A 21,284-nucleotide genomic window follows, 5' to 3' on the forward strand; every position below is an offset into this window, starting at 1 on the left:
CTGGTCACCATGCCTTTGCTCTGGCTATTCCCCATGCCTAGAATGTTCTCCCTCATCATCTCCAACTCTGCAAATCTTTGGCTTTCTTTAATACTCACCTCACATGCAACCTTCTCCAGGAGAACTTTTCCAGTCCCCATAGTTGCTAGTAGCTTGCCTCTACAATCCTCTTCTATCTGTTTCCTATTTATCTTCTATATAATGTTGTCTGCCCCCATTAGAATATAAGTGCTTTGAGGGGAGGGACTGTTTTTGCCTTTTCTTTGTATCCCCAGTGTTTAACAGAGTACTTTTACACAGTGTTTGCTTAATGCATGCTTATTAGATGACTGATTAGTGTCAATGAACTTCTTCCCTCAAGGGCAGAGATGGATCAAATCACTTATAAAAATCCAATTCCCAAGGAAAGTAAACTGAAATAAAGATCTGTGTCCCTAGGATGACAGGTGATATCTAATTCCAAATGACAAAGTATAAATCAAATGGAAATGCTCAATAAAAAAGTAAATTTTCCTGTAATTTTGCCACTAGAACATATGGAAATATCTTTATATATTTATGCACATACTCACACACATACATGTGCGCACACACACAGATTCACATTTGGAAGTTCCTGGTTTAACTCAGTTAATTTAAAGAAAAGAAAATTATCTTATTTAAATCTCTCCATGACAACTGCATAAATTCCCTTATAATGATTTTCTATCTACTACACAGGAGGAATCTGCCTTTCAATCCAGAGACTAAGCTAATAACAAATAGGTACAGCTAAGTTTAGCTATAGCAATATTAGCATCGAGTAAGAAAAGAACATGGGACTTGAAGAAATAGATTGTTTAGGAGGCAGCATTAATAGTATTAGTCATAGTACTGGGGAGAATCTGAAGGAATTCCTCAGTTTGAGATAATCTGTTAGAATTTTCACCTAATCATTTCCCTCTTCCAGATCTACAGTTGATGCTTTCTAACTTATAAATAATTTATAAAATCAATGAGTTCCCTGTTTACTATTATGGGTGCTAGGAACTTTGTTTTCTACTATAGGCAACAGAAAAAATGATGGAACAATATCTTTGGAAATAAAAAAACTAATTGATTTAACCATTAACTAGACTGGAAAATACAAAACAGTATGTGCATTTACTTTTCTAATGAACAACAAACAATAAAAAGAAAATCTACAAATACAACTTCAGAGGTTTCCCAGAATATATTTTAAGTTTCTGAGGTAAATACTAAATATAAAGTTCAAGACCATCTAGATAAAAGGAATTGCTCCTGGCCTATCCCATTGTCCCTGAGATCAGATAAATTTGTTGTAGTGAGGCAAATTCACAGTTGGGCAATAAGATTCAATTGTTAAGGAAGCAGAGAGCAGAGCTGTAATTGAAGAGGGAGGGAAAGAGGGAGGTAGGGATAGAGTAAGAAAAGATGTAAAGAATGAAGGAAGGAAGGAAGGAAGGAAGGAAGGAAGGAAGGAAGGAAGGAAGGAAGGAAGGAAGGAAGGAAGGAAGGAAGGGACGGAGGGAGGGAGGGAGGGAAGGAGGAAGGGAGGGTTTTGTTGTTAGTTTATAAAGGCTAGAGAATTTCTGGGGTATAATGCTATGCTACCTAAATGTGTCTTTCTAGGCAAATAGTAGTTGCTAAATTTTTGTACCCTGCAGTGATATATTACATATTCTCTACCATTTTGTGGCATAATGTGAATTGATCAAAAAGTCTGGACTCCTTAATGGCCTAATCCTGACCTGCTACCAGACACATTTCCATTTCTATCAACAAATTTGCATGATTCAATAATTTGTTCAATATTTCTTTGACAACATGTTGTTGGTTAATTTTATGTTGTTGCTGCTATTAGTAATAGTATAAGTAGCATTACTATTGTAATTTATAGTCAAGAAAACTTAGACAAACAGGTTAGTGACTTGCCCAGGATCACACAGCTATTAAGTTTCTGAGGTCAGAGATGAATTAAGATCTTCCTAACTCTAGGCCTAGAGTTCTGTCCACTGTAGCACCTTGGTGCCTACATCAGCTATACTGAGAAGACAAGTATTTTGATCATTAAAAAGGTACACATTTTGGGGGCAGTTAGGTGGCACAGTCCTGGAGTCAGGAGTACCTGAGTTCAAATCCGGTCTCAGACACTTAACACTTACTAGCTGTGTGACCCTGGGCAAGTCACTTAACCCTAATTGAATCACCCCCCCCCCACCAAAAGGTACACATTTTAATATAAGTTATAGTAAGATAGTTTACCAAATCCTACCAATGCTTAAATGAAAAACCCTTTTTGGTCATCAGCTCCCTCTTACACTGTTTCCATTTCCACCAAACCCCCTTCTGCATACTAATTGGGTTTCCCACCATGATAAATAATGTAAATTATAGCTAGGTCTCAAATAGTGCGAATAATAAATCCTGTGAAGTAATTGAATATATTTTTGAGTTCTCATTATTTGAAGCCACAATTATGTAAAATATAACCATTGGTTCCAGTTCAATGGTAGCATGCAGTACAAATTCAAATAAGGAAACCACTTCACAAGATTCATTATTCATACTAATAGAAACCTGGCTGTATTATGATTGCTAGGAAAATTAGGCTATTCACCATGGCACCCAATAAAGTACTCCATATTCCTAAAATGCCCTCAGTCTTGTTCTATCAGAAAAATGTTAGCACATCTAAAAATCCATCCACTTATTTAGAAAAGGCTCAAAGGTACAGTGGCAATTTTCTCAAGCAGTAATAATCTGAAATGTAAAGAAAAGTGAAAGAAAAGAGACTGGTGTTCAAAGAATCAGTGGTCATCTCAAAGGATGACAGATTTCATAGATTTTCACAGATCAATGTTTTTAAAGTGGAAAAGACCTTAGAGACCATCTACTCTAACCCCTGAGTTTTGCACATGAGGAAACTGAGGCTTAAAGAGGATACGTTGTAAGAGAATAAGTCATCCAATGTCACAGATGTGGGACCTGAACCCAGGTCCTGCAACTACAAATCCAGTGACCTCTTCTGCTATACCATTCTGCAAGTCATTTGAAAATATAAAACACCATACTTTTCAATGCTTCAGATCTGTCTGCAATTTCATCATGAGTATTGTATCGGTATAGTTTAAAACATCCACATTTCCATGAAATGTTCATGATTTTCCATAAATCTTTCAAGGAAGATCCACCTAAAAACATGGAGTCCTTCATTCTGGTCTTTTTATAGTTCAAGAATACCACTGAAAAAGTCACAAGACTGGATGTATTTTTTCCCAAACACACAGTTACTTAATGATGCTCCCTATGCTACTTCTTACACATTAGGTATCAATGGAAATATGCTTCAATGTAAGTCTGTTTATTGGTCATCTGTCCATCTCCCATTGGATCACTAGGAACTTTGTTCAAAGATTGTGTTGCTTCAAGAATCAGAATCATAGAATGTTATTAGGAGAATATTTGTGTTAGGTAATAGGTTAGGATCAGTAAATGCACTGTACCATTTCCCAAATACAATCCAGTCTACTATCTTCCTCCAAATTCAATTCTGGACTCAACTCACTATCTATATGCATTGGCCATCCTGCTGTATGTCATAGTCTGAGCAATAACTATTTTTTACTCAGTTTATTTTTTCTCAGTTAGGTAATTATTGGCCTCATTGAGAAGGCTATATAAAGTATAGCAATTATGTCAAGCCACAAGCAGCACATTATCACCTATATAAAAGAGGATCTTGAGTGCTTCATCATTTATAAAGACTCCTCCTTCCAACTGGATCTTGCATGAGATATTCTCCATGTCAGGGGCAAACATTTTGGCAAATATAAATGTACATACATGCATATATATGCAAGTATGTGTATGTGTGTAACTTCCTTCTTTATACCCCAATTTACATTAATGATCATAGTATCTTCCAATAGAGTTGCCTCTGATTATATTTATAAAGGATTTCTGAGAGATGGTAAAATATGCTTAAGAGGCTGTTTGCTGAAAGAAATCCTTTAAGAGAACATTTTACTGAGAAAATGGTTGGTAAAGGCCTGTTACTTTTTCACATTTTCATTAAGGATACCCTCAATAAAGATATAAATCATTGCCATAATTTTAAACAATTTCAATAAAGTAGTTATATATAATGTTTTACACACACACACACACACACACACACACACACACACACACACACACACATATATATTGTGGGGCAATGAGGCTTATGTGGCTTGCCCAGGGTCACACAGCTAATTAGTATCAAATATCTTAGGCCAGGTTTGAATTCAGGTCCTCCTGAATCCAGGGCTATTGCTTTATCTACTGCACCACCTAGCTGCCCACCCCCCCCCCCAGCCCCATGATTAGTTTTGCTTGCCAGACTTTAATGCTACTCCATTCCTACAAGCTGTCTCCCATACATAATCCCTTCTGTGTTCCTGTCCCAAGTTCTTTGGATTGATTTAAAATCATTTTTCTTTATCTATTCCTCTTTCCTCTTCATTTATCTAAAGGCCTGATTGCCTCTATATAAACTGACCTGCTAAGGGTAAATACCTGAGGAACAAAGAAGTTAAACCCTAAACAATGAAAATCATACCAACATTCCATGATGAAAATAATTAAAGTCATATTTACTTGTTTAAAACTTCTGTCAAAACCCTGTGTTATGCCACAAAAATCAAAAGGACAATGTTTGGTGTAGGAATCAGATTCATAGACCTTGTCTGTAGTTTAAAGGTTGCACTTCTACTAGATATTGTCTAGCTTTCCTTCCAACTCCTTCATTTTGTAAACAAGGAAAAATGAGGCCCAGAGAGTTTAAAAGACTTGACTAATTTCATTGAAGAAGTAAGTAGTTGCTGAGATTGTGAAGCAGGTCTTTGGACTCCAAATTCAGCATTCCACTGCAGAACAATGAACCCTAATGTTGTACTCTCTGTTATGAACCTGCCTGTTATGAACATCTATCACCAACACCAATACTTGAAGCATTACCATCTTTGTAGAACCTGTTAGAGCCTGCCCTCTTCTTGCATATGTCAACAACAGAAGAGGAGAGTGAGATTTAACAAACTGTATTCTTTGTTTTTTTTTTTTTTAAGTGAGGCAATGGGGGTTAAGTGACTTACCCAGGGTCACACAGCTAGTAAGTGTTAAGTGTCTGAGGCTGGATTTGAACTCAGGTACTCCTGACTCCAGGGCCGGTGCTCCATCCACTGCGCCACCCTAGCTGCCCCAACAAACTGTATTCTTGTACTCTTTCACCGAGTATCAATTAAAGAGGATGTCTCTTTTTCTCCACAAATGGTTACCACTGGCACATGTGGATTTTTAGAGAAATATTGCTTATCTTTCTCTACCAAGAACCTATGAATGAGACTGAAACACCCCTTCTCTACTGAAGGCCAATACTCTAGGAATCCCTCTGGAAATGTACAATAAGACTTTGGTGGACTAAACTGCATTAAATAAACACACGATTTTCTCAAGGGAAATAGAAAGATTACCCTAGGCACTAGCAAGCACATACACAGTCAAGAAAGTTTCTAGGGGCAGCTAGGTGGTGCAGTGGATAGAGTGCTGGCCCTGGAATCAGGAGTACCTGAGTTCAAATCCAGCCTCAGACACTTAACACTTACTAGCTGTGTGACCCTGGGCAAGTCACTTAACCCCAATTGCCTCACTAAAAAAATAAATAAATAAACAGCTGGGTGGCTTAGTGAATAGCTCAAGCACTGCACTTGAGAGTCAGGAAGACCTGAATTCAAATGTGGCCTCAGATATTTACTATCTGTGGGACCCTGGGAAATTCACTTAGCCTCTGCCTGATTCAATTCCTTCATTTGTAAAATAATAATAATAATAATAATATAATAGCACTTTCCTTTCAGGCTTGTTTTGAGGATAAAAGGAGAAAATATTTGCAAAGCACATTGCAAACCTCAAGGCACTATAAAAATGCTTGCTATTATTAATAAGTAACCAAACAACAAATACTGATAAGGTACCTATCATGTGACAGGTTCTGTTAAACAATGACACAAATTTTAAAAAGTGACTAGAAAGATACTCCATATTTACATGTTTTCGTAAGTCACACATTTCACAAGACATAAAAAATCAATGCAAGTGACTAGGGAGTGGTGAGGAGACACAACTAAAATCAGGAAAGGCCTCTTGAAGGAAATAATTCTTGAGCTGAGACTCAAGGGAAATAGCAATTTCAAGTAGCAGAGAAGACCATTTAAGATTATGGCAAAGGTATAGAGATGGGAGAAGGAATGTCATATACAGCCACCACTCATTGTGCAGTTTGGCAGAAACATGGGATATACTCAAGGAAGTAAAGCAAAATCAGTCAGGAAAGATAGTTTGGAGCTTAAATGTGTTATATAAATTCCATCCATTAACTTCAATTGATGTTAATAACACAGGCAGCTTGATGATATGGTGGATAGAACAGTAGGCTTGGAATCAGTTAGATTCATCTTCCTGAGTTCAAATCTAGCCTGAGGTATGTGTCACCTGGGCAAGTCCTTTAAACCTGCTTTTCTCAGTTTCCTCATCTATAAAATGAGCTAGAGAAGGAAACGGCAAATCACTCTAGTATCTTTGCCAAAAAAATATCAAAATGGGGTAATGAAGAGTTGGACACGACTGAAACAATTGATCGACAAAATATTAACAACAAATATTTATAAAGTGATTAAAGGTTTGCAAAGCTTTCATTTTTGTGATTGCAAAGACCTCCTCCACCTCTCCTCCTTCTTCCTTCTCCTCCTTCTCTTATTCCTCCTCGCCAACAGCAATATTTCATTTGATTCTCACAACACTCTGAAATAGGTGCTACAATTATCCCCATTTTAGAAATGAGGAAACTGAGACAGAGACATTAAGTTACTTGCTCAGGGTCACAGAGCTGGAGAGCATCTGAGGCAGGATTTTAACTTAGACCTGTTCAACTTCAACTTCCATGTGCAACTTTCCATTGTGAAACCTACCTAGCGGCCTCCCATTAATGTGTCCATTGTCCTTGGAAACAATGAATACACACCTAACGTCCCAGGATAATAAAGCAAAAGTGTAGAAAATAAATGTGACCAAAGAAATTAAAATTTCTTGCCTTCTAAGTGCCTTAGGAACTGTCCACAAAAGTTCCTTAATGAGCATGGCTTCTATGTTGAACCAATGTTTCTACTAATATTTGAGCTGTTCTAAAATGTATTTGACTAAGATTTCACTGGGCTGGATGAGGCATTCTGCTTAGTGACATTTCTGATTCTCTGCTTCCAAGATGTTCCTTTGCTAAGGTAAATTTACTCTTTGACAATGTCTGTGTATCCATCACTTTCAGATTAATGTTGCTTTCAGCTGAAGTAGTATTATGGCCTTTATCTTAAAATTGTGGGGAGCAAGTAGAGGGAGAGGATGAGAAAGCCTCTCTAACTCTGTTCCCTTACAGAATTCTTCTCCTCTACCTCTCATTAAGAGGGCTAATGCAGTAAAGTATCTTCTGCCTTCTGTCCCCCTCCTCCTCCTTTTCCTACTCCTCTCCCTACCTTCTTCCTCCTCTTCTTCCCCCTCCTCCTTTTCCTTCTTCTCCTCTTGTCCTTCTTCTTTCTCCTCCTTCTTCTCTTATTTCTCCTCCCCAGGAGCAGTAGCAACAGCAGGAGGAAGAGGAAGAAATATTGATAGAGAATAGAGTTTGCATTCTTTCCTCAACATTGAGAGAAATCATTATTTTCTATAATATTAATAACATTATTAATTAGGATACAGACTTAGTATTTCTTCATTCAGGAAGCAGTCCCTGTAGTTCACTCAGCCAGTCTCTTGAAGGGCATAGCTAATATTGCCCTATCCTCAGGGGCACATACTCCTAAATCTTTGGCAGGACCCTATTCAACTAGGAGACTTTACTGCTATTTGAAGTGTAAATAGAATCTAAATTATGTGAATTCTTGCCCTGAGGGAATAAACCCTTTCATTCTTCCACTGGAGTTGAGGGTGACCCAGCTCATGAAGGAGAAAACTGACCAGAGTGGTTTGAGTGGACATGGATTCCCCTGACCAGATGCTGGAGGCAGCTCTCTTGACTTACAAATTATTAAGTATGAACTCTCTCCAGATTCTGAAAAATGAAGAGTAAACAAAAAAGAGAAGTCTTTTTAATTTAGAAAACTGCCTTGAGTTGATGTCTGTGGGTTACATAAGATCTCTATTGTCATTTGGGCAGCCAAGTCTTTTTGTAATCTCTTAATGGGATTGAGAGTAGCCAGACCCCAAACCATGCTTCAAAAAGAACATCAGGCACAACATGCCTCCTAAAAAAAATTTTGTTATCACTAAAAATATTTTAATGGTTTTCTGTTTTAAAAGGATTTGTCCCACAAACTTCTTCTGGGACTAGGAATAGGCAGTACAATGGAGATTTTTGATCTCCTCAAGAGTACCTGAATTATAGCTAATCAAGGAACAGTATAATTATAATATGCAGATTAAGAAAGAATATCTTGGGTTGAAATTAACTCTATAGCTTGGTAAAGTAGGGTTGTAGTAAGACATTGGCTTAACAATATTATGTGCAGTCTGGGATATGGTTGAGCAAGTAAAGGAAAGTTGAGTAGCCTGAGTTATGGGTCTGGAAGATTTGGAAAGAGAAATAAAGGCTTAAGGGAAAATATTGAAGGTAGATAAGAAGGTTTGGAGGCAAATGGGGGCACAACCTGCACACAGCAAGTGAGCAACAGTAAGCCCAAGTGCTCAAAGCCCCTTCTGTCCCTGGACAATTGCTCTGGGTACCCTTATGCCAGCTTCAGATAGTCTAAGCATGTTGAGAGGGTATGAGGAATTTTGACTTTGTTTTAAGTAGAAAGATTGAGAATGAAAATTTTGTAGCTTGATTTGAATGCAAACAGATAAAGCATTATATGTATTTCTTCGTATTGTTAATGTGAAATCAAGATCATAAAAAATCAAGAACAGATAGTCAAACTTTTAACACTAAGATAGAAAAATAGATTATTTTATTTGAATTATAATAATGAAATTTTGTTCTTTATTGTTTTTATCTAATAAGATGTTTGATATGGTTATAAATGTTGCAACTCATTTGATAATATTATGAACAGCAGGAGAAGTAAAAATACCTACCACACCTAATTAGAATGAGATCTATATATCAGTTTATGTAAATTCCACTTAAATTTGTTCAGAATAATGTTCTGCGTAATTTAGAAATTCATTCAACTAAATTGAGGTTCCTTAACTATAAATGGGTTTTATTTTGTTTCAAATCCATAATACTCTTTATGATGTTGTGCAGATATACCATTAGTTAAACTGTTAAAAATGTTTAAAAACTATTCATATTCTGAAGCACTTACCTACAGCAAAGAAGATGTTTCATCAAAAATCATTTAACTATCACTCGTGAAAATTTGTAACATTATTGGTTATTATGATAAGGCCAATTTAACTAAGTATATTTTTGGCATTGCTTCACTCAGAAAACTCAATCTCCTCCCCCCCCCCCCACTAATGAGAGAGGGATGGTAATTAGGACTTTATTTGTGGTCATTAACTTCCAATAACTTCTTAATTATAAATACCTGGTAATTGCAAATTTATAGTATAAGACTGTTGGGAATTATTAAGTTAAATCTAGAGTGGTCTATACCAAAGTTTTATTTTAACCAACTTTGTCTTAAACTCCCAGTTTCAAAGGTTTATTTTTGCCTTAAGGGTAGAATAAGAGATAGATATCAGACTGGAGATTTACAATTTTCATATATGTACAATCTATGTGAATTTATAGCTATCATACATTACTTCATTAGGTTCTAACAAATGGCTTTTTTACATCAGGATAAATTTTAAGCTGTTTTGGGGAAAAACAAATAGTAGTGGAAAGGAATGTTAAGTAAAAAATATTTTGTGTGATTTTAAAAGATATTTTTAGGTTTTTTGATAAATTGTATTTCTTAGCTAATTTAATGCTACAACTTGGGAGTATTGGCAACAATTGTGTCCAACCCGACTTTGATTAGTGAGACTTTGCTGTTTAAGATGAAACCTTTTTTGAGACCCTGAATATCTTTTGAAGCCAACCTTAAATGACCACCACTTCAAGAAAAATGCCAGCAGCTCAATGGGAGTGACAACTGAGATCTAAGGCCAGTGGATATCTGTCCCTGGGAACAAAGTTAGGAGAGTGACCTTGGGAAGGCTAAGGTTGGACTCTCATAAATCACTTTCTCATACAAGAAAATGTCTACCTGGTTCCATATACTTGATTGTGTATAATCACTCCAAGCCTTGGGCATAGGCCTTTAGGACCAGTAACTGATGTGCTATATTCATATCCCTGCTTTTAGCAAATATCTCTAATCAGGGCAAGATAAATTTTGGGTTTTTTTGAATGATGAATGTTAGGTCTGACTGTTTTCAATCTGAGACTATAGGCAATACTTGTTCTGAAGAATACATGATCCTTAACTGAATCCACCCAAAGTTAAGATTATTGGAACTTATGTTACTGTAATTGATACTCATCTGAAACTGACTCCAGGTATGATCATCAAGAAATGCTATTAGGCCAATGATCCTATGGGGGTTGACATTCATGAATTGCAGGTAGAGTTCTCACAGGAAAAGGTGGGGGAATGACTTTTGGCATGGACTGAGGTAGGATTATGCTGATTTGATTTCTCCAGTATGATATTTCCTCTTGAGTGGAAAGTATTCCACCATGTAAGCCTAGCTTAATGCTAACTGACTATCTATATGACTCTAGCCTGAACTTTTCCCTTACTGTATAGCTAACATCCCTATTCTTCTTTTATGGAAAATTTCTATGATCATGTAAGGTGATCAGTATGAACACAATATTAGAGCTTTATCTCCTAAGCCAATAATGAAGCATATCTCAGCTACTATAATAAGATACAAGTAGTGGAATTTTAGTCCTTTTTTATATCCTAAATAAACAGGTAGAACTTTGGGATTTGTCATCTACCTGTTACTAGTTATGTATTCTAACTTAAATAAGGTCCTTTAATGTCTCACTATGGTAGGGGAATAATTATGCAATAATGTAAATATTTGTGAAAACAGGGTATAATTCTGTTATTTAGTGAGCTTAATATTAAAACTATTTTCTGTTCTATGTTAATGAAAAGAATTTCAGCACAATTAGTCATCTTAAAGGAAAAATGGCTTGTGGTCTATCTTGTGTTCCCTTAAAGAGATATCCAATTTTACTCAAAGTTATTCATTTGAACATGGTATTTTATTATAAGCAACCTATTTTACATGAACTGTTTTGAAACTGATTACTCAGTATATTTGTACATCCTATCCCAAAACCTTTGACCACAATTGAAGTTGATTTGGAAACTTAAATAAATTCATTCTTGCATTAGAGGTAATTTTCTTATCCTTAGAAGAATCTCATCCTCCTAAGTGGGGAATGAGGAACTAAAAGAAAAATACGCAAAATAAATACTGAAATAAATAGCTAGAGTGAAAATTTGGGTTTTGGTAAAAATTTTATTTCAAAAATAAATATGAGTAGATAATCACATATACCAAACAAAAAAACTGGGTTCAGAATTTTCTATTATTTCACATGTTATTTGGATTTCTCAAAGATATCAACACAACAATTTGCTAACCTAAAAATATAAATTTTCTGGTCTAAAAGGTTCTGAAATTGCTGTTCTTATTAGTAGAGACAGAAGGTTTGAGCTAGTTGTCATGACCTAACCTGGTTACTGACAAAGTATACTTAAAATTGTAGGTCAGTCAACCAGTCTCTGAAATGGCTGATAGAAGAGAATGTCCTAATTCTTAGGGGAACATGCTCTTCAATCTTGGGTAAGAGCATCAATTTGTTGATTATTAGCTAGCCCAATTAATAAATTAATTATCAATTACCCCAAAACTCTGCCTCTCAGGTTTTTCATTCATCAGAATATCCAGTGAAAATAGAGAACAGAATAGATTTTCTTTATCCTTTCTTCTTAGCAAAAGATGGGAAGAAAGAGCACTCTGGTTTACAAAGTTTTTCCGTATGTACTTTCACTTCACATCTTTCTCCCTAACATTTCTTGGTTCATTAGGTCCTTCTTATGAATGAACACATCTTAGCTTCTAGTTAACCAGATTCTCATTTTCTGTGTATAATCAGGTAAATTTTATTTATCACACAATCACAGAAATAGTCGATAGTTATTAACCTAAAAGTTTCCCAACTCTTGGATGCTTCATGTGCAAATCACTGACACATACTGTAATCCTCATTAACTCCAATATTCTATGTCCTTCCCTAGGCAAATCAGTAACTGCTGTCTCAAAACCCAGTCAGACAACTCTGAAAGTTTTTTCTTATGACCCTAAGACACACCTACACCTTATGGCCCAGACATTTCAACTGTCAAAGCAGACAACTTAGCAGCTACTTTTTCTCAGAAGTAGGTATTTCATGATTCACAAGTCAAGTTGAAAAATCTCCCTTTTATACTTCAATTTGTAGTTCCTGTTCATTGAGACATCTCCCTTATCCAAGCATGTGTAGTAAGGGAAAGGAAATGGAGAGGTAGGGGAAGATAACAACTATAGTCCTATTGAAACTATTTCCCCCTTATTCAAAAATACCATTTACTTTCTACCCCTAAACTCATATCTGTCTACCTTTTAATAGGTGACCCCTTTTCCTAATACTCATCTGAAGTCTATATCTATGTCTCCATTTTTATATGTCACAAAATTCCAAGATAGAATACTGCTTTCCAAGTTCTTCATTCTAACTCCTATCCTCCTCAATAAATAATATATAAATTGATACATCAATAAATCCTCTATAGAGCAATCTTTAGCAATTAATCTAGATATTTCTGTGATTTGATTTGTTTCCCCATCTACACTTTCGGGTATTAATATATATGCTTATATGTATAATATTAGTAATAATTCATATATTTATTCATTATATATGATGAATTATGTGGGACTCAAAATTAATAATAAACTGCTTGTCCCACTGGCTCTCAACTAGATTTTACATATGGTGTTGATATATACTGTTGTGGCAGACATGAAGGATCTAGTTTCTATGTGGAATCACCCTAAAAACTGATGACAGATTTTTCTAAATCCCAGAATAAATAAAATGTCATGACTCTAAAACAAAATTGTAATCTTCATAAGGCAGAACTTGTGAAAAGGCACATTTTAGGACAGCCTTTCTCTTTTTATAAAACTGAATATGAACACTCATCTGTAAAAGAAAAAGTTTCACTCAAATATGCATTTGTAGGGAGTACAAGAACAATTCAGTCAAAGTCTGATAATTAGGTCTAATTAATTCCATTTTTTTTCAAAACAAGTTGTTGCAGGTGGGGGTAGGGTTGGGAGGTAGGGGTAGGGTTGGGAGGTGGGGGAGAAGAGAGATACTGCCTAAGTAAACACAAGGATTTTTAATTGGAACGCCTTATCTGGTTTCAAATGTAACAAGAAAAAAGTTTAAAAAGAAGCAGTTCTATTCTCAACCAGCTAAAGAAGAAAGACAGTTGGGTCTTCAATACTCAGAAGAGATCTAATCTTCATTTCTGGTGTTGAATTTTCTTCAAACACTTCCCTAGCAAAGGAATAAAACTTAAGCATCAGAACCCACCCCACTCCCCCCACCCACCCCATTCTTAGATGAAGTTTTAGGGGAAAATAAAGTATACACTTCTGTTTGTCAGGGCACACAAATGTCTGGTTGAACCAGACATTAAAACAACTTGTTGCCTTAAGACAACCGATACAAGAACAGCATCAGCACTGAGTCTCAAAACCATGGTATTCACATTTATTTGGGGAAGCAGAACAAGTCTTTTATCATTGTACAGCATCCTAAAAGATATCAAAGTTCAGCTGTAAGGCTCTGGATACCTGCAGTCATTGCTGAAAGTTCTCTTCTGGAATAAAACGTCATAGTAACGTTGCCTGTGTGATAATGAACAGCTCTGTTATGAAAAGACTTGGCAGGGGGCTGGAGGAAGAGGGAAAGAGACAGAGAGGTGTGTGTAAGCCATGAGGTGGATGGATAGCAGGCTCAATAAAAAGGGATTTGTTCTGCTAACCCTGAGACAGAGAATACGACTCCAGCAGCCTTTAGTTAAGGCCAGCAGCAAAGTCAGCCCAGGCTGGGGACGGGCCAGGAGACCTCCCTCTTACCTTTTCCGTCTCCCTGTCACTCCCAGAGCCAGAAGCAGCAGAACAGTGGCGATGACCAAGCCAGGCAGGCACAGTAGATGCTTCAACAGCCACAGCAGCCAGGAGGGGCCCATGGTTTTCCCGCCCGCTGTGTGTGCTCCCGTAGTGACCAGGGATCTCCGAGGGGCGCCGCACAGTCCCAGACCTGAGAACCAGACTGTGGTCAGTTCTCCGGGGCGGTCCCGCTCTTTTCTCTACACGCTAGGGGAGGGGCGAAGCTGGGAACCCAAAAGTTTCCTCTTGTTACAAGGCGTGGGGCTGGCCCCCGGAAAGCACCGGACCTGGTTGGCTGGGGATGTGCTGCTGCTTCTGCTGTAAACTGGCCCGGACTCAAGAGCTGCTGAAGTCAAGAAGTTTCTGGGTTTCCTTGCCTGGCACTCGGGAGTTCACACACCCATGTCCCCACCCTGCCCCACCACCTGGAGCTGAGGAGTAAAACTCTGAAAAGATCAGCTTCCCTCTTTCTGGCCCCAGAGGACCCGAAAAAGCCAGCGAGAAACAGAGTCAGAAAGAGGAGCCGATCTACTTTGTTGTGATTTGCAGAGACTTGGATGCACCCTAAAGGGGCTGTGAGGAATCTGATTTCAATACTGCTCAGAGTGAGAGAGACGCAAGTTGATTTCTCAACGTACCTTTAATTCTTAATAATTATAACCAAGGAGAATGCTTTATACCTAATAAGCACTCACATTTGTTGTCCCCTTTGAACCTCACCGTGAATCCTGTAAAAAATAAACGAGGACAAAAAGTTATCCCTATTTTTTTAACAGGGAAAAAAGAGCTCAGGGAGTTTGTTTTTAGTAGCTTGACACAGTCTGGCTCTAGGGGAAAAAAAACAACAACAACCTAGGGTTCAGTTCCAATCGCCATTTCTTACATGGGCAAGTTACAACTTCTTTGAACACCAGTTGCTGCGTGTGTGAAATGAAGAGTCTGAAAGGTAGTGAAGAGACTTTGGGGTGAGAAAACTGAGTTTCAATTAGGCTTCTGTTACTCTCTCCTGGCCTTAGATTCCTCTTCTGAAAAAAAAAAAAAGGATCCCCTTTAAGCTCGAAAACTGTGGTGCTTTTGTTACATGTAAGGTGCACTTCAGTTTAAAAATTCTGGGCAGGCTTCTTCCCTACCTGATTATCAAGAATCAATAGGATAAGGGGCAACTAGGTGGTGCAGTGGATAGAGCACCGACCCTGGATTCAGGAGGACCTGAGTTCAAATCTGTAATCAGAAACTTAACACTTACTAGCTGTGTGACCCTGGGCAAGTCGCTTAACCCCAATTGCCTCACCAAAAAAAAAAAAAAAAAAAAAAGAATAGGACACTGGGAGGGAGGAGATGAGTTTGATAGTTAGTTACTCTGATTGGCTCATGCTCCAACTGTGTTGCATTTGCAAGAAGCTATGTCATATTAAAGCCAGAGCACTTCTAGATTACTGCAGAAAGTTATTTTTTTTTTCTTGTTTGGAGGAGGGACACGACCTTATTTCCAACTTGAATTTTCACAAGATTGTTCATGCCTGGAATAGCAAAGAGAGATGAGAATGATTTCCTCTGTCTTGGGTGCAAGCAGAGAAAGGAGGATTTCATAGGGACTTACTAGATTGTAAACTCTTTAGGAGAAGGGATGGTGTCTTCCATATCTACTTATTGCCTAGCAGTTCCTTGCACATAGTAGGTGTTTATTAAGTAATTACTGAATTTAATGATTTAAAGTGAAACATTACATAATAGATTTCTTCTGAGCTAATTCCTGAGTAGACCTTTGAAAGTGGAGATAATGAAGCTATAGTGTAACTAATTTTGTGGGAATTTAAATTTTGAGAAAGCTGAATTCCACACATGCTTCTTTCATTTCTCCTTTGGGAAATCCCAGAAATTTGAGAGGCTTAAGGCTAAATAATACTTAAATGTCTCTTCAATCTCACTGATACAGATCACAGCCTCCCCATATCATCTCATCCTGTGTAAGTTTTTCCTGCATCTTTATCTGTATGCTTCATAGATGATATAACCAAAATTCTTGAGTTCTTCCTCTGACTCCTGTAATAATGTCTCAGAAGTGGCAGTGTTGCATTTGAACCATCTGGCTTCTTATTCCTAGTTCCAGGATATCAACCTTCACATCAGGGTCAACCTTGATGTGGGTCCCTCACATACAATCTCTCTGGTTTATGCACACATCTGGGAAACACAAGGGCAGCTAGGTGGCACAGTAGATGGAGTGATCAGGCCTGAAATCAGGAAGACTCTTCTTCCTAAGTTCAAATCAGGCTTCAGACACTTAATAGCTACAGGACCCTGGGCAAGTCACTTAACCCTGTTTGCCTCAGTTTACTCATCTGTAATAAGAGCTAGAGAAAGAAATGGCAAACCACTCCAGCGTCTTTGCTAAGAAAACTTCAAATGAAATCACAAAGAGTTGGATACAACTGAAAAACAACTAATCAACAACTGAAGAGAAACACTGGAACGTTTGTATCTGGCTCATTTTATTCTTACAAAAGGATTTTCCTAAGATCTGGAAAAACTTCCAGTTTACCAGGCTTAAGCTTTATTGGTCCCATAAACTCTCTAAGCTTTAGACATATTTTCTTTTGCCTGTTTTTCCCTTCCTCCTACCTTATTCTTTTTTGGGAAGTATTAATATCTGGAAATTTCTGAACTTCTCTCTTTGTACCTTTGCACAGGTTGATCCCCCATGCCTAAAACACACGTTCATACATACATGCATATATGTGCATATATGTACACAACACATCCGTGTGCATGTATATGTACACACACGCACCTGTGTACATGTATATGTGCACATGAATGTGTGTGGAGGGTATGTGTTTATTATACATGCATGCAGTGTATGTGTGTATCATATGCACGTGTGTATAGTAGTGTGCTTGTGTATATATGTATTGTGTGTATATGTGTACACATACAAACTTAAATATGTACACATATGTAAACATATAAATGTTACTATAGTAGGTATATATACACACACACACATACTGCAACCTTTAAGAATCCCTGATTCCTTTCAAAATTCAGGTCAAGCATTATCTTCTTACAAGAGTTCTTTCATGATCTCTAGTAGTAGCAAATGTCTTTCTTCCTACACAAAAAAGAATTTGTATATATATGTGTATGTGTGTGTGTGTGTGTATATATATATATATATATATATACCCATCCACACCCATACCCACACCTATAGAGAGGTGTGTATGTGTGTGTTTAGTGTATATAGGTGTGTGTATATTTACATACATACATACATACATACATACATACATACATACATACATACATACATACATACATACATGAGTGCTTCCTCCCCCCAAAAAAATTATAGAATGTAAGCCCCTTGAGGACAGGAGATTTATTTTTTTTCTATGTATCCCTAGCAAATTTCACCATAGTAGTTGCATAGTAGTTGCTTTATAAATATTTATTGACTGTGGATTGATTGGTAGCTTCCAAGGAAGTAACTTCCAGCCTTGCATGATTACCATTTACTACCTGCCTATGATCTCAAGGGTGATAACTAAATCAAAATTGCCAGAGTGAGATTTCTCTCCTTGTTATAGGACACCAGGAGCTGCTCCACCCAAAGAAGTATTCTTACCCTAAGCTGGAACCCAGCTTAGCTGAAGTCCTGAAAGCTAAGTGTTGAAAAAATACAATTAACTAAGAACTGAATGATCCTGACCTGGTTTAGGTTCTCTGGTCAATGAATTAACTGGGGCTGACTAAACCTTATCACTCAGACTTCTAAATATTTTGTAAACCCCCAAACTCTCCCCTCCCAGAGAGCCTTCCAGGACTTTACCTTGTTATGCAAAAGTCTTATCAGATAAGGGTTTACCCTTCCAAAGGCAAGTCTTTTCACTCTCTCTGTTTTATACCTTATATAAACCCTGTTCCCAATCCCCTCTTTGGGAACTCCAGCACTCCTTGTGTGGTACCATGGGCTGCAATATCTCTGCCCCAATTAAAGACCTCAGTTTTGTTGTATTGATTGTTTTCATTAAGTTTCAGATTGACATATTGGAGTTCCCACAGAGATTTGAAGATTCCCTGTCTGGCCAGCCTCCATTTTGACCTCAGATTCTTGGCTCCAGCAGGAATCCTTTGTGTTCACTCATTTCCAGAATCAAACTCTGAAGCTCAGCTTGGGTGAGTGATTCTCTCATATCCAGAACTCATGTCTCTTTTCACTTGGATTTCTAGAGCTCTTTAATCAGGGGTCTGGTTATGTCCCTGGATGACTTAGTGACTTGGATCTGTTCTGACAGGTCCCCCTAAAAAGGATGGCTGCAGATTTGGGGTCTGGTTATGTCCATGGATGAGTTGGCAACTTGGGTCTGTTTTGATATATACTCCTAAAAAGGGACAGTTGCAGTTTATAATTATGGACCATATATGTGGCCACTCAGACAAGTCCCAAAGGATGGCTGCTGAGACTACATGCTTTGAAGTACTTGGAAAATTGGCAGAATTGAACCAAATCTGGCCCACAACAACACTATGGCCACAGGGAGGTCTTCTTTTAGAGTTACTCTTTATTCTGCTGGCCCAAATATTGAGGGGCCTCAGTAGGATGACATTTCCCAATGGCTTCTTCCTCCCCTGACAAGAGGCTCCCCTTTGAAAAAAGACCAATTAGTCTGGCTCAAACTAAAGGGGCTTTGAGACTATAGAAGGGCCCTTCATTTGTACATGCTAAATTATTTTAAGAATCTTTCCCACTACTGTTTACTGTCTGCATGTCTGTCCTTTTAGTGTGTCATTTGTGTTAAAATGCTCTGTATATGTTTGTGTGTCCCTGAGTAAAAAGCAAAATGCTTTTTTTCTTTCCTCTTGCTCCCCAAGCCTGGGGATGATGTAGGAGGCAAAAAAGGGGTTAACAGAAAAACCTAAAACGCAAGCTGTAATTTAGAGCTGAGCTCTAAGAGGGATTCAGACCCCAGTTAATGGTTAACTTAAGATTTGGGAAACAGGTCAGGGCCTAGGTTCTTGTTACCCACATTAATCAGCACCCATAACAAGAACAAAAAGAGGCAGGTCATCGAGACCTTAACTATAACAATGATACACAGACAGGGCATAGAAATTCAAACTGATAAATGAAAATATTTTGAAACCAAGCATGGAAACCCAAAGGTGACATGCAGAAAAGGCCAAATTTGTCCCCAGATTCACCTTATGAGGTGTAAACCCCCAAAACACACCTCCATGGAAAAAGGTACCCACCTCAGGGGTTGGCTCAAGCCCCCAGGAACTCCAAATTAGGATAAGCCCTCCCTTGTACCTCTCTAAGGTGGGAATTATTATTATGACACTGATAATCAATTTATCCATCCTATAAATATAACTGTCTTTCCCTATTCTAGAAATACCTTTCTACTTTTCTGGTTCTCTCCCTGTGAACACTCACAACATTGCAATAAAACTTGGGAAACTGAGTCACTGAGTCTTGTAATTCTTTTGGGATGACTCACAATCAATTTGACCCTAAATTATATCCTACATCAGGAAGAGAAGGAGAAAATGGGGGCCTATAGTTAGTTGCTTCCTTTCCCTACCTCAACCAATTATTTTGAATAAGTCCCTTTTCTTGCACTGAATTATGCAATTCTCTGTGCTACTCAAAGCAGAATTGTCAAAAAAAAAAAGAGAGACAGTGAGAGGGTAACAACAGCTTGATTTTTTTATCTGCTTTTTAAAAATACTATTAAAACTTGTTTAATTGAACCCCAAAATTAAGGTTTGCAGATCATGTTCAATTTAAATCTGGAGAACTTTCTTCTTTAGTCACCAGAATTTTAAGCTGAGAATTATCATCATGTGTCTTTAAAAATGAATTTATTGATAATAATGGGCTCATTTTGAAATGCTAATAATAGATGGGCCTTAGATAAATCAAAAATTCCGCCATTTGGGAATATAATCCAGTTGTAAATGAATTTACTCTTATTTTAATTGAAGTGTGTCTTCTAATAAGATGCCTTTTAAAAGTCAGGATTTGTTGTGAAATTTGTCATTAAGACAAAGTGTTTAAAAATTTCATCAGTTTGGAAATTTAATTGCATGATCTTAAAACAAGTTACTTCAGTATACCAACCTGTAATGTGGATTTTAGATCAGTATTCTTCAAGGTTATAGATTCAGTTGTTAAAAGAAAGATATTAAATGTGGTAAAAATTATTTGGTAAAATTGTTATTGCAGTTTTTAGCTGACTCATTTGGGGGGGCCACACCTGGCCCACCCTGAAGTTACATATGCTACTGAGATCAGAAGGAGAACTCTCCATAGGCAGTTTTTGAAGGACCTCCCCTTTTGGGGGAGGAAAGATTGAATGCTCCCTGAAGGGAAGAGGAGACTCTTCTGGAATGCTAGGGTTCTTCCAGAAGGTGCTCTCTCTCTGGTGGCTGCTCTCTTGGTTTTCCTCCCCCTTCCAGTGGTGCAAACTCTGGCTCTCTCAGGCTTCCAGGTGTTGGTGAGTTAATTATGGAAAACTCTAAATTCCTTTGAACTAGCTTAATTGGAAAGGTCTGGGGATTGCATAGGTTAAGTTTAGAGTTAAGAGTATCTGTATTTCTTTTTTCCTATTTCCTTGTCTTTGATTTTTATTAGTTTCACCATTGTTGTTTAATTAATTCCCAAGTAATAAAATCTGATCCTTTTGTGAATTAATGCTGTAAATCTCCTTTCTTATTGGCCTGGGAGAAATATCTAAAAAGGGCAGTTCAGAGGGGAGGGTAAGCCTAAAAGGTCCCTCATTATTTCCAGGACCCCAGTATTAAGGCAAGTCACCCAAATAATGCTCCATATATCAAATTTTGGCCCTCACACAAGTGATGTGGGGGATGGATTTAATTGATCAAATTGATTATGAGTGGTCCCATAGAATTACAAGAATCAGTTTCCCCAGTTGTATTAGAATAATGTGAGGCCACAAGGAGAATCACCCAAGGAAAGAAATGTCTTGAATAGGAGGAAGAAGAATAGTTAAATT

General features: G+C 37.5%; 1 protein-coding gene across 1 annotated transcript in view; it reads right to left on the minus strand.

Annotated features, from left to right (window-relative positions):
- LOC122735759 (cytochrome P450 7B1) overlaps positions 1 to 14,375 on the minus strand; it is a 287,183-nt gene extending 272,808 nt beyond the window's left edge. The window contains exon 1 of the mRNA XM_043977516.1: positions 14,230 to 14,375. Within this exon, the coding sequence (XP_043833451.1) occupies positions 14,230 to 14,342 (113 nt within the window). The 5' untranslated portion in view covers positions 14,343 to 14,375. The remainder of the gene's footprint in view (positions 1 to 14,229) is intronic.
- Positions 14,376 to 21,284: the final 6,909 nt, after the last annotated feature.

This window comes from Dromiciops gliroides, chromosome 1, assembly GCF_019393635.1.
Source record: "Dromiciops gliroides isolate mDroGli1 chromosome 1, mDroGli1.pri, whole genome shotgun sequence".
In the NCBI taxonomy this organism is placed as follows: domain Eukaryota; kingdom Metazoa; phylum Chordata; class Mammalia; order Microbiotheria; family Microbiotheriidae; genus Dromiciops; species Dromiciops gliroides.